This window comes from Hypanus sabinus, chromosome 7 (assembly GCF_030144855.1).
Source record: "Hypanus sabinus isolate sHypSab1 chromosome 7, sHypSab1.hap1, whole genome shotgun sequence".
In the NCBI taxonomy this organism is placed as follows: Eukaryota; Metazoa; Chordata; class Chondrichthyes; order Myliobatiformes; family Dasyatidae; genus Hypanus; species Hypanus sabinus.
The window spans coordinates 60701271-60715365 of record NC_082712.1 but is presented as its reverse complement, the minus strand read 5'-3'; the positions used below and the strand labels follow the sequence as shown (position 1 = coordinate 60715365).

Sequence of the window (14095 nt, the reverse complement as noted above, 5' to 3'; positions counted from 1 at the left end):
TGCACTGCCTTGTGCTTGAAATGTGCTATATACTATAAGTAAACTGCCTTGCCCTACATGCTGATTTGAGAAACCCTCCTGGATGCACCTATTAAATTCTGCACCATCTAAACTTCTTGCATTAAGTCTACATTGGAGAACTTGAAGTCATCCACAACAACAATCTTTTTTTTGCTCTTTTCCCTAATCTGCTTGTAAATCTGTTCCTCAAAGTCCCAGTAGCTATTGGGGGTTATATAATCCCATCAATGTGTTTCCACCTTTCTTATGTTTGAGTTCTAACCATAAAGACTCAGTGGATGAGCCCTCCATTATGTCCCCTCAGAGTGCAGCTGGGATATTGTCCCCGATTAATAGTGCAACTTCCCCTCCCCCTATTTTTTTTTTTAACCGTCTTCTTTGTCTTCTCTAAAACGTCAAAACTGGAACATTAAGCATTCAGTCCTGTCCCACTCTCTGCCAAGCGTCCTTATTGTTCCATGTACTCATCCATGTTATAAATTCATCAACCTTACATTTAGTACTTATGGTATTAAAATGCTTCAACTCATCCTTCCCATGGTATCCATTACTTGCTCTTCCTCACTTATAAACTTGCTCATTACAACATCAATATTTCTCTCAATCCTCCCCACTTTCTGAACTGGTGCTCTGGCTCCCATCCCCCTGGTTTACCCAAACTAGATTAAACCATCTCGAGCAGAACCAGTGCACCTCCCTATTACATCTGAAGGAGAAGGTTAAAACAATGGGCCACAACTCTTAGGAGAGTTCTTTTCAAATCCGAAGGAGAATCAAGAAGATATTACCACACCATGAATATGGAACTTATTTCAGTGGAAGCTGGATACACGAGGAAGAAAGGAATGGAAGCATGGGTCCTGGGTGATTTGAAATTCAGAGGTTCTTTGGAAGTCAGGAACATGTCATAACACTTGTTTTAATTGTTACACAAAGAATGAACAAAGAAAGAAGAGCTGAGAGAACAAAGAAGTCGTGGTTATCTTCTAGAAAAGCTAGCTCAGATTGATAAAAGCAACATGCCAGTGATAAGAATTAGCCTATAAAATAGCCAGGTTCAAGTGCTGCATTAATTGCTTCAGAAAAACTAAGAAGCTACCAGTAAAATGCAGAAGCAGCAAAACCATAATCACTGATAAATTCACTGAACTGTTGCATGCATATGGGTGATTCTATAAAAATACAAGCAAGCAGAGGGAAGTTAACCTGCAAGAAAAACAACAATTCTACACCCTGATCCATCCATGGTGAGATGAAGAGGGCTAGAAAGAGATATATGGAACATAATCGCTGCTTGTCAGTTGCATCAAAACTAACATGCCGCTGTTGGCCCAAGTGACCAATTTCTGTAATGCAAGTCTCATTATAATTTTAGTCAAATTATAAAATGAGGATTTACACAGTTTCTCACCTTTACTGCCGCCAAGGGTTGCAAGTCTGAATGCTTCCCCATACGAAAGCTTCTCATAATCTGGAGAGTTTATACTCAGAATTTTGGACGTCTCAATGGCTTTCCGTACAGCATCAAGTATTGAAGGGGAGTAACCACCTGAAACATCTAAAATAGAGTTTTGTATCATTTCAGCATTGCACATCAGAAAAGTAGCTGAAAGGTGAATGGTTGTCAAGGCGATACCTTTGAACTGCAGAGCAAGAACATTAGGTGAGAACAAAGTGGTCCTGCTGCTTTTCTCCTTGTGAACAAGCCAACACCATAAACCACAAGAGACATTACAGAGGGTAGACATGATATATGGAACTGTATTACCTGTTGCTGCTGTAGGTTCCAACCAGGACTCTCCTGAGTGAGCCCATCTCTGCACCAGTACTAACCCACTCCATTACTGCTGATGAAACCTTGTGCTTCTGATGGTTGGGGATCTGAGATCATGTTCACCTGATCTTCAGCAGTGAACTGGGACTGAGTCATCTTTAGGACCTTCCCTGCTGATACCCAATGAAGTTCTCACCTCAGTGTCTTCAGCTAATATCCCTACATGCTTATGATCTTTTGCTAGCATTACACACAGAAAAGTTGGAAATATAGAAACTCCTGGTATGTATTCCATTAGTCATGGTCTAGTATATTAGTTTTTAATTTAGAGCCATAGAGTCATAGAAAATGACAGCACAGAACCAAGTCCTTTGGTCCATCTTGTCCATGCCAAACCATTTAAACTGCCTAGTCCTATCAACCTGCATCCAAACCATGGGCCTCCATTCCCATTTTATCCACATATCTATTGAAACTTCTCTTAAATATTGAACTCAAAATTGCATCCATCACTTATGCTGACAGCTTGTTCCACAATCACACCACCTTCTGAGTGAAGACATTTCCTCTCATTTTTCCCTTAAACATTTCACCTTTCACCCTTAACCCATGACCTCTAGTTATACTCTCAAACAACCTCAGTGATAAAAGCCTGCTTGCAATTACCCTATCTATCCCCCTCATAATTTCGTATACCTCTACCAAATCTCCCCTCAGTCTTCTATGTTCTAAGAAATAAAGTTCTAACCTATAAGTCAGGTCCTCCAGATCTGGCAACGTCCTTGTAAATTTTCTCTGTACTTTTTCAAACTTATTTATATCTTTCTATCTTTATATTTTATTTATTTTGTGTGCAAGAACTGCACACAATACTCCAAATTAGGCTTCACTAACCATTTATAACACTTCAACATCCCAACTCCTGTACTCTATATTTTGATTTATGAAGGTCAATGTGCCAAAAGTTTTGTTTACGATCCTTTCTACCCATGACACCACCTTCAATGAATTATGAACCTATATTATCAGGTCCCTTTGTTCCACCACACTCCTCGGTGCCCTACCACTCACTGTGTAAGACCTACCCTGGTTGGTCTTCCCAAAGTGCAACACCTCACACTTGTCTGCATTAACTTCCATCTGCCATTTTTCAGCCCATTTTTTCAGCAGGTCCAGATCACACTGCAAGCTTTGGTAGTCTTCCTCACTGTCCAAATCACCCCCAATCTTTGTGTCATCCTCTAATTTGCTGATCCAATTTAGCACATTATCATCCAGATCATTGATATAGATGCCAAACAACAACCAACCCAGCACCAATTCCTGAGGCACTCCACACACCCAAGTCTCCAGTCAGAGAGGCAACCATCTACTACCACTCCCTGGCTTCTCCCACAAAGCCTATGTCTAATCCAATTCACTACCTCATCTAGAATACCAAGTGACTTAACCTTCTTGACCAACCTCCTATGCGGGAACTTGTCAAATGCTTTGCTGAAGTCAGCATAGACAACTTCCACTGCCTTGTCTTCATCAACATTACTGTAACTTCCTTGCAAAACTCTAAGATTGGTTAGATACAACCTACCATGCACAAAGTCATGCTGACCATCTCTAATCAGTACCTGCCTATCCATATACTCATGTGTCTGGTCCCTAGGAATACTTTCCTATAACTTTCCCATTATTAATGCCTGGCTCACTGGTTTATTCTTAGAGCCTTTCTTAAACAGCGGAACAACATTAGCCATCCTCCAATCCTCTGGAAACTCACTTGTTGCTAAGGGTGATTTAAATATCTCTGCTAGGGCCCCTGCAACTTCTGCACTAGCCTGCTCGGGGTCTGATGGAACACCTTGCTATGCCCCAGGGATTTATTTACCCTAATTTGCCTCAGGACAGTAAATAACTCCTCCTCTAATCTGTATCAATTCCATGACCTCACTGCTGCTTTGCCTCACTTCTATAGACTCTGTATCTGTCTCCCGAGTAAATATAGATGTGAAAAATCAATTTAAGATCTCCCCCATGTCTTTAGTCTCCCCACATAGATTAACATTCTGATCTTCCAGAAGACCAATTTTGTCCCTTACAAACCTTTTGCTCTTAATATATCTGCAGAATCCCTTAAGATTCTCCTTCACCCTGTCTTCTAGGGCAACCTCATTCTTCTTTTAGCCCTCCTGATTTCTTTCTGTGTCCTTGTGGTAAATTATGTATACCTGTCTGGACACGCCCCTCTGCTGACTGCTCCTGTGGCTCCTCCCACAGACCCCTGTATAAAGGTGATTGGAGGCACTGCTCCTCCCTCAGTCTCCAAGATGTCGTGGTCCCTTTTGCTGCTAATAAAAGCCTATTGTTCACCTCCCATCTCCGAGAGTTATTGATGATGCATCAGTCCTCTTGCATTTCTTATATTCCATAAGCATCTCATTTGTTCCTACTTGTTATGCACCTCATTTTATTTCTTAACCAGGGCCTGAATATCTCTTGAAAACTACAGCTCCCTAAATAAATGCCAGAATGAATGTGCCTTTTATTCTGACAGGCACATACAAAGCTTTGTATCTTCAAAATTTTACCTTCGTAGGCCTCCCACCTGCCAAGTACACCTTTGCCAGAAAACAGCCTGTCCCAATCCACACTTGCCAGATCCTTTCTGATACCATCAAAATTAGCCTTTCTCTAATTTAGAATCTCAACCCGAGGACCAGACCTATCCTTTTCCATAGTTACTTTAATACTAATAGCATTATAATCATTAGGTACAAAATGTTCCCCAACACAAAATTCTGTCTCGTGCCCTGTCTCATTTCCTCAGAGATCAGGTATTGCACATTTGTTCATTGGAACTTCTATGTACTTAAGAAAACTTCCACAAACACATTTGACAAACTATTCCATCTAGTCCTTTTACAGTATGGGACTTACAGTCAATATGTAGAAAGTTAAAATCACCTGCTATCACAGCCTTATGTTTCTTGCAACAATTTGCAATCTATTTACAAATTTGTTCCTCTAAACCCAGTGACTGCTGAGTGTTCTATAATATGGCCCCATTAACATGGTCATACCTTTCTTATTCCTTAGTTTCACCCAAAAAGCATCATTAGAAGAGTTCTACATATACAATCTGAGCACTGCCATGACATTTTCACTCACTAGTAATGCCACCCTTTCTCCTTTCTCACGTCTAAAACAACAGAATCCCAGAATATTGGCTGCAAGTCTCACAAGTAGCTACAAAATCATAAATCCAAGTATTGATCCATGCCCTGAGCTCATCTCGCTTTCCTGGGGACCCGAGTCACCCCAACCACAAACTGTTCCAGCTGCTACTATCCGGGAAACGGCACCACAGCATAAAAGCCAGGACCAACTGGCTCCAGCACAGCTTCTTCCACCAGGCCATCAGACTGATTAACTCATGCTGACACAACTGTATATATATGTTATCTTGACTGTCCTGTTGTACATTTATTATAAATTACTATAAATTGCACATTGCTCATTTAGACACCACCACATTGAGTGGAGACATAACTTAGAGATTTTTACTCATGTATATGAATAATGTAAGTAATAAAGTCAATTCAATTCAGTACTTCTTGCATTCTTCCATTACTTGGAGGACTCTAGGTTCCAATCTCCTGACAGGGACATGGGCCATGCTATTCTGGCTGACATCTTTCTGGTCATCAGGGAGTTCTACATTGATAGATGCATTGTCAAAGATTTATGGAACATGGACATGGCCTCCTTAGTCCACCGTGTCTGTGCCAGCATCAGGAACTTACCTTTACCAATCCCTTGCAGCCCATAGCATTCTATGCCATGGTATTGCAAATGCAGATGAAATGTTAAGACTGAGGCCCTGTCTGCTCTGTCAGGTGCATATCCCATGGCACTCCTTCAAGGAAGAGCAGGGTAGTTGTCATGTTTGGAGTCATCAAGAGGTACAACACAGAAACAGGCCATCTGCTCACTGAACATGCTAACTATTTACATCTATCCCACATTTAGCTCATCTTTTACTCCCCTCAGGCTCCGCTTAATTAGGCCTGGATTCTGCCACTTATATGTACACTTGAAACAATTTACAGTGGACCATCTTTGGGTTGTGGAGTGAAGATGGAGCACCCGTGGGAATCCTATTGTCCTACAAGGAGAACATGCAAACTGCACAGACAGCATGCTAGTTCAGGATGTAACCTGGGTTTCTGACACTGTCAGGCAGTGACTCAATAAGCTGCACCTCTTCTCTCTGATGTCCTGAGCTATCATTTAATTTAACTCAGATTTAGATTTGGATCACATTGAAATTCCTTACTCAGGAGAACCTTACAAAGCAAGCAGTATACATGACATTGAAGCATACTGCAATGAGGGCAAAGCAACAGAATGGCACAAGTTAGCAGATAGTCCCATACCCGTGTATCGTCCCTGCATCTCTCTAGCTTTTGTCTCATTTGATTAAATAAGCATTTGCATAGTTTTCAACACTAATGCCTAGTTCCAGATTCTTCCACAAGAGGGAAATTCTTCTCTTCATCCTCATTATAAAGATCCTCGGTTTCAAGCAAGTCTGCTCTCACTCCTCTGTACAGCATGTGGAGGTATCACACCAAGCTGGGGTAGGGAATTACAGTATTTAATCCCAGCAATGTTCAGGAGCCAGCAATATGATTCATCTACATCCTACTCAGGAAGCTCCAAAGTGGTTTGTAGTCAATGAAACAATTTTGAAGCGAAATACCCTTAGAGAGTAAGACCATATATTTTGGATATATACCTCAAGAATGGTTGAAAAGAGATAAATATTTAATGAATAAACTGTTGGTGGCTGGTAAAAAGACCCTTACTAGGAAATGGTTATCACAGGAGAACCCAACTTTAAATACATGGATGGAAATTACAATGGACATTTACAAAATGGAGAAGATAACAGCATCTGTTGATCATAAGTGGGAATAACTTGATTCATACTGGGAAAAATGGTTTAACTATATAATGCCTCATAGGCCTGATTTTATTCTTACAAATCAATGAAGCTGTTGTAAAAAAAAGATCACTCCCTACTTGTACATAGTTCTTTCCTTTTACTTGTTTTTTCTTTCCACTCTTTTCTATAAGTGTATACCTCAGATAAATACTTTGTGAAGATTTGTGATATATATGATTATATGATATACATGTACAATGTCTGAAATACATCTTATGGAAATGTTTGTTTGATGATGAACTTCAATAAAAAAATAAATTACAAAAAAAAACAATTTTGAAGCATTATTGACTGTTGAATTAAAGAGACAGGATGACAAAGAAGGTGCACACCTGGTCCAAAACACAAAAGAAAAAATGGTTTACCTACCTGTTCCTAGCCCCACATTTACTTTGTGATTCAGAGCCCTTCGGACATCCATTAAGCCGCTGCACAGGCTGGAGGGTGAAAGAGAGAAATCATGCCCCAGTGTGTCTGTTATTCACACAGATTCCAACAACAAGCACGTACAACTAACATTTGCCCATCATGACCAACAGGCTCCACTGGATATTGCTAACATTGGAGTTGTGGTGTGCCAAGTTTTCACAATCACATTGCTCACTTCTCTGGTAAATCTTCCACTAATGGCTGTATCTCTGTTCTGTAGCTCTCTCAGCTCCCCCATCCTCTGGATGCAAGATTCCACCCATGCCACAGCTTTTCCGTGCAGTATGAAGGCTAAACAAAGTTAGTCACAGTAAGCCTAATGGGCAATTCTGGAGAAAGTGCAATACTGCTGAGTGGAACGTCCGTCACCGCTGAATGGAACGTCCATCACCGCTGAGTGGAATGTCCATCACCGCTGAGTGGAATGTCCATCACCGCTGAGTGGAATGTCCATCACCGCTGAGTGGAACGTCCGTCACCATTCGTTATCGCAGAGTGCAGAACATTTGTCACCACAGAGTGGAAGGTCTGGTATCGCAGAGTGCAGAACGTTTGTCACTGCTAAGTGGAAGGTTCGTTACCGAGAGTGTGGAAAGTTTGTTACTGCAGAGTGGAAGGTTTGCTCCCAGCGAATGACTGAGTTTAAACTTAGAGACAGATCTATGTAGAAGTGAGAGATGTATGAAGGATCAAGGAATAAGGTTATAGTCTGAACTAAACCGGGGTATGGAGAGGCTGGTGAAAACATCGGCATAGAAGAGATGTGCTGAGCGGCCTCCCTCAGTGCTGTACCATGCAATATGTTAAAATGTATACCTTCAGAAGAGAGACAAAATGTTTTGGAATCTTCAGGGACCCAGCAAAAAGCTAGGAATCCATTGAGGGATCAATCAACATCTAGACGTGGGAATCAGGTTAGCAATTAATCATCAGGTCAGGGAGCAAGAGCATCTGTCAGAGCTGTTGTCCAGACAGGAAACAAAATTGCTGAGATTAACCAGAACCTGACAATCACCATCCAGTCCAGGCACTATGCAATACCACCACACCCCTAGAAATATTGCATATCCCATACACAGCACAACCACCGTAGAATCTGTTTTCCTTTTAAAGCTTCACACAACACAGAAACAGGCCATCCATGCTGACCATGAATCCTAAACTTAAGCAAGATCAAAACTAATCCCTTTGTATTCCCATTAACCTGCACCATATCTTACCACTCATCTACACACTTAGGGTAACTCACTGTGGCCAATTAATCTACTAGCTCACACATCTTTGGGATGTGGAAGGTAATTGGAGTGCTGAGAAGACTCCCACTGAGTGACTGGGAGAACACGCAGATGCCATACAGACAAAACCCAAAGTCAGGATTGAACCAAGGCTGCTGGAGCTGAGAGGCAGTAGGTCTACCAGATGTGCCACAGTGCTGCCCATTATGAATGCTGATTGCTTGATAAAGTTTAACTGCACTGTCTGAAATAGTGTTGTGGGAAGGCAGAAGGAGCCTCAATTTGAAGTTTCATCAAAACAAAGGCACCTAGATCAAAGCAGCACTCCCCTAGCGTGGCATGGGATCATCATTCTGGACTTCTGTGTTCAAGTTGCTGGTGTGCAATCTTAAAGCCAAAACAAGAGTTCTTGTACTCATTTTTTTGGATACTCACGATATATTAGAATTGGGACAGTGTGCAATGCCAGCTCCTTTCTTCTGGAAGAGTTCAAGCTCCTCATCAGAGAGGTAGACTCCATGAGCCATGATAGTCTGGAAAGACATTGTAGTTGATGATGAGGCTCCTTTAAAATTCTTACAGAGACAGTGGAGAAACCCAGAAAAATAGGCAGAGACCCAAAGAAGGAGTGTACGATCAGAATGCAAGTAGATATAGGAGTAGGCCATTTGGCCCCTTGTTCCTGCTAAACTTTTCAATTAGGTCAAATATATTCCAGATCACTGTCTTCAATATACTCATCAAAAAGCCTCTACAGCTCATGGCAAGAGAATTTCGAAAATATCTTCTTTGTGAAGAAATTTCTTCTCATCTCTGTTCTAATAGAGAACAGGTAAGGAATCTTTCCTCCATTCACACCACTAGTCCAATTATATTAGACAGCCGTCCTGCTTGAAATCACAGCCCTCTGCGTGAGATATAAAAAAAGCAGGCAAAATCTGGGGGAAGACTGTTTGTGAAATCCATTGATGACCCTGGTTGAGTGACAAGTATCAACCTTAGGGTATCAGGAAAAAAATTCCCCATTTCTTCGCAAAATAGCATTGTGGATCAATACACACACCCGAGGAAGGGCTTTTAGGGAATTAGGGAAGAAAGATACCTCCAACAATCTAACACTCTCTCAGTACTGCAACTGGACAATGGCTCTGGATAGGTACATGAATCTGCTACCTTCTGAAATTGCAATTTGAACATCATGCTTTGTGTGCAACTGATATTTAATTAGCAACAGTGCCCAGGATCACTCCAACTAGCAGTCCTGTTTCCAGCTTCTTATCTTGGGAAAATTGGGCTGGAAACAAGGACCACAGATATATGTTGAAAGTGGACGGGAGTGGAGGGTTGGGAGGTTAGAGTCTTTAATCTGCAAGAAGTACTTACCTTATTGTTCAGAAGGCCATGGGCATCATAAACTTCAGAATAATTCTTGCAGTTTAGAAATATTTTCCTCATAGCATTAATTTCAGGCCGAGTCTCACTGATATGACTCTGTTTATGAAAGAAAACACATTTCAGGCAACTACACGTCTATGGAGAGTAGAATAAAGAAAACCAGTCAAGAGCATGTTGGAAGGTCATGTTTATCAGTAGCAAAGTGTAAGGATGAAGGTTTCAGCAGCAGATGAGGTGAGGCTAGAATCATGGAATGTCTCGAAGGTAAGGGGCTCTTGACCTTATTTCTAATTGGTTGAACCATGCTGGCTGTGACTGGCAGTTCTGATCCAGTCAATGAACCCACAGTAAAAGCTGGACTTTGATACATGTGCACGAGACATGGAACTATTGGACCAACCTTTGGATTCACGGAGGAAATCTGTCAGCTGAATTCCCGCCCAGTCTCCAGATGGACCCCGATGGCAGAACCCAGACTCACTGAGTCTCTGTGGGAATTGTAGGGCATAGGTTGACGAGGTTATGGAGATCTTAATTAATCTTTAAAAAATATTTAGCTTTTTTTTAAAATGTTGGTAACTATTTCTAAATGCTTTTAGTTAACATACTTAAATCATGAATAGCTATTGTAATAGTTTTTGTGTGTCAAAATGTCAGACATTTAGAAATTCTAAAAGGCAACAACAGAAGGTTAAAGCTGCTCCTTCACCTCCACCGATTAGGGGCACTTTGAGGGCAAAGCCTTTGCACTACAATTGCAGAAGCCACCTCACCATAAGGGGTGTGCTGAAGGGTCCTAGAGTCTGAAGGACCAGCCAGATTGGTGCATTGTTTCTGGCAGTGTTTGCACAGAAACTTTTATTAATAATGTAATATCTTTGATTGCCAAGGACAATCATACCTTGTAAAGACCACGATTATCCATGTATTACGACATGGCACATAATGAATAAATGAATACCTTTGAAATAACATAATAAGACAGGCCCTCTCAATCTGACCCAGGTAACCACAGGAAACAGTGGACCATGATGCAGGGCAGAGGGAAAAAATTGATCCCATCTTTGTTGTCTTCATATGACAGAGCCGCAGAACAAAATCTGAAGAGTATGCCAAGTTTATCTGGAAAAATTATTTGTATTTTAAGACATAATAATCAGCAGCTATGAAATTGGTATTAATAGAAATTGCTGCTGAATATTGTATTTTAACTTATATAAAGTCACAGAGTGAAGGATAAAGTAAATGAAGGGGACAGCAACAAAGATCAAAGATTGAAGGGCTGATGACCAGATGGTACAGGCTTAAAGATGATGGCCAGAAGGACCAGAATTAGCAGAAGAAAATGCAATGAGTGGTTAAAATTGGAAAAGCAGCCTGTTAGGATGGACAGAAGCAATAGTACACAACTGTACAAGCACAAGCAGAGAACACTGGCAGGAATAAGGGTCGGGGTGCATTATATGCTATACCTGAATGTTCAAGTTATTGGCTTTTGCAAATGTCCCCATTTGTTTCAATAACTCAGAAGAGCAAGAGAGCGCAAATCGAGGGGTCACAATAGGTCTCACCAGAGGATACTGAAACAGAAAATAAATCAATAAATACTACTAGTTACACACTACCATCATACTATAAAGTCTAAAATTATTCCTCTCTTTGAATTAACATCTAGCATATAAAAATAGAAAATGCTGTATATAATCACGAGGACAAGCAACATCTGTGGCGAGAGAAAAACACGGACAAATATGGAACTGTGGTAGCTTTTAATCAAGTGCAGAGACAAGAAACTTGGTAAAGTTCTGTGCTTGGATCAAAGACAGGAGAGAGTGAATGACAACAGTGATGATTGTGCAGGATAAAAGAGAGTAGTAACTGAAGAGAGTTACTACTCTATTCACAGAATCAGTCCTTTTGGCCCATCAAGTCTGCACTGACCATCAAGTACACATTGACACCAATCCCACTTTACTGTGCCCAAGTTCACATCATCTCCCACACCCCCCAACCCTAGATTCTATCACTCACCAAGACTTTAGGGGAAATTTACTTTGGCCAATTAACCTAACATCCCACATCTTTGAGAGGAAACTGGAGTGCCTAGGGAATCTCACTTAGTGATAGGCAGCACCTGAGGTTAGGTTCAAACCAGGGTTTCTGAAGCTAGTCACGTCTGCACCAGTCTGAACCCCATGTAAGTAATAGAAAGAAGAGGTGCAGTTCCTTGATCTCAAATTGAAGAGCATGGGATCAAGAGAGGTGATAGGTCAGATAACTAAAGAGACAGGCAGCCCAAAGCTGTGGTCATGCTTGTACAAACAGCTGAAATAATCAGTAAAGCCCTTGCCCAATCAGCGTTGGTTCCCCTTTTAAAGTACTAGAGAGGTTGCACAACCATTAAATATATTAGGGTGAGCTAAATGAATTTTAATACTAGACCCACACAGTAAGGAGTTTTTTGCCTGCTGTGGTCAATTTTCACCTTTGGTGCCCAGGAAGCACCGCTGAGTTATTCCTAGGCCTCAGCCATTGTACCACTCTTTCTTTTGACCAGAGGCATGACTGGTGGGATTGTAGGTCCTCTTAAAGGTGGGAATGTAGTCATCATCTCTACAAGAGGATATTCAGACTGATCAAAACCAGTTATACTTGATGTAAATAGCTAGCAAAACTAAAAAAAAATATTACTTTTGCCAAATCAGGGTCGGGAATTATCAGTCAAATGAAGAGGACTCTGCACCTGTGGCAAGTGGCATCCAGAAACAGAGCAGTGGGCAGCTCCACTGGGATCCGACCCAACATTACAGAAGCTTGTTTATAATCAAGAGGACAGGCAAGAGAAAAACAGAGAGGATTGTGAGGAAGGCTTTTGGCATACTAGTCTTTATCAGTCAGGTATTGAATCTGGGATGTTATGTTGCAATTGCACAAGACGCTGCTGAGCCCATATTTTGAATATTGTGTTCAGGTTTGACCATCCTCTATAGGGAAGATAATCTTAGACTGGAAAGAGTGCAGAAAACATTTACAAGATGTTGTTGGACCTCAGGGTACAGAGTTATAGAGAGACTGGGCAGTTTGGAACTTCAGTCATCGGAGCATAGGAGACTAAAGGGTGACCTTGTAGAGGGGTATAAATTCATGAGGGGCATGCTGTAGATAGAGTGAATGCACAAAGTTTTTTTTCCCCACAGGGTTAGGGAATCCAGAACCAGACAGCAGAGATTTAAGATAAGAGGGAAGAGATTTAGTAGGGACCCAAGGGGCAACTTTTTCACCCAGAGGGTGGTCCATAAAGGAAATGAGCTGCCAGAGGAAGTGGTTAAGGTGAATACATTAACACTTTTAAAAGACAGTTGGCCGGGTACATGATCAAGAGAAAATCTGCAGATGCTGGAAATCCAAGTAACACACACAAAATGTTCCTCATCTTTTTTATCCAGTTCTGCTGAAGGGTCTCAGCTCAAAATGTCGACTGTACTTTTTTCCATAAACGCTGCCTGGCCTGCTGAGTTCCTTCAGCACTTTGTGTGTGTTGCTTAGGCAGGTACTTGGATAGGAAATCTTTAGAGGGAAATGGGCCAAACATAGGCAAATGGAACTAGAAAGTGGGCATCATAGATCATTTGGGCCAAAGGGCCAATTTCCTTGCTGTATAACCCTATATTCCCTCCTGAACCACCATTATAGTCCCGTCTCTGAGTGAAGAAATTTCTTTGTATCTTAATCCTAATAAATAGTCAACTGCTCCAATAAGATCTGATGAAAACTCAATTACTTGAAACTGTTCCTGTTCCTTTCTCCAAAGTGGGTATTAGAGCTGAAGTCTCTTTCTACTTTATTGTTTCTATTATACAAATCAGTACCCACAGCACTAGCTATTCCAGAAATTGAAGTTATTACAGGATTTCCTATAATACAGGTGCTTTATAAATGCAAATGTAATTTTTTTAAAGTTGCAAATACTCAGACGATTATGTAGTGACTGTGGAAGAAGAACCAGTTAATTGCTCAAGTTAAGTGCAGCTAATGTAGAGGCATAATAAGGCATTGGTTGGACTACATTTGGAATATTGTGAGCAGTTTTGGGGTCTGTATCTCAGAAGAGATGTGCTGGACGTGGAGAGGGTACAAAGGAGGTTCACAAGCATGATCCAGGAAATTAAAGGCTTAATGTATGAGGATAACTTTGTGGCTCTGGAACTGTACTTGGAGTTCAGAAAGATCAGGGAGATC

General features: G+C 41.1%; 1 protein-coding gene across 2 annotated transcripts in view; it reads right to left on the bottom strand.

Annotated features, from left to right (window-relative positions):
• The window catches only part of gda (guanine deaminase), a 65617-nt gene that overhangs the window by 23951 nt on the left and 27571 nt on the right, over positions 1 to 14095 (bottom strand). For both annotated transcript variants that reach the window (XM_059974775.1, XM_059974774.1), the window contains exons 7-11: positions 11329 to 11436; positions 9845 to 9952; positions 8897 to 8994; positions 7167 to 7234; positions 1433 to 1579 (exon numbers count right to left, since the gene is read on the bottom strand). In XM_059974775.1, the coding sequence (XP_059830758.1) occupies positions 1433 to 1579; positions 7167 to 7234; positions 8897 to 8994; positions 9845 to 9952; positions 11329 to 11436 (529 nt within the window). The remainder of the gene's footprint in view (positions 1 to 1432; positions 1580 to 7166; positions 7235 to 8896; positions 8995 to 9844; positions 9953 to 11328; positions 11437 to 14095) is intronic.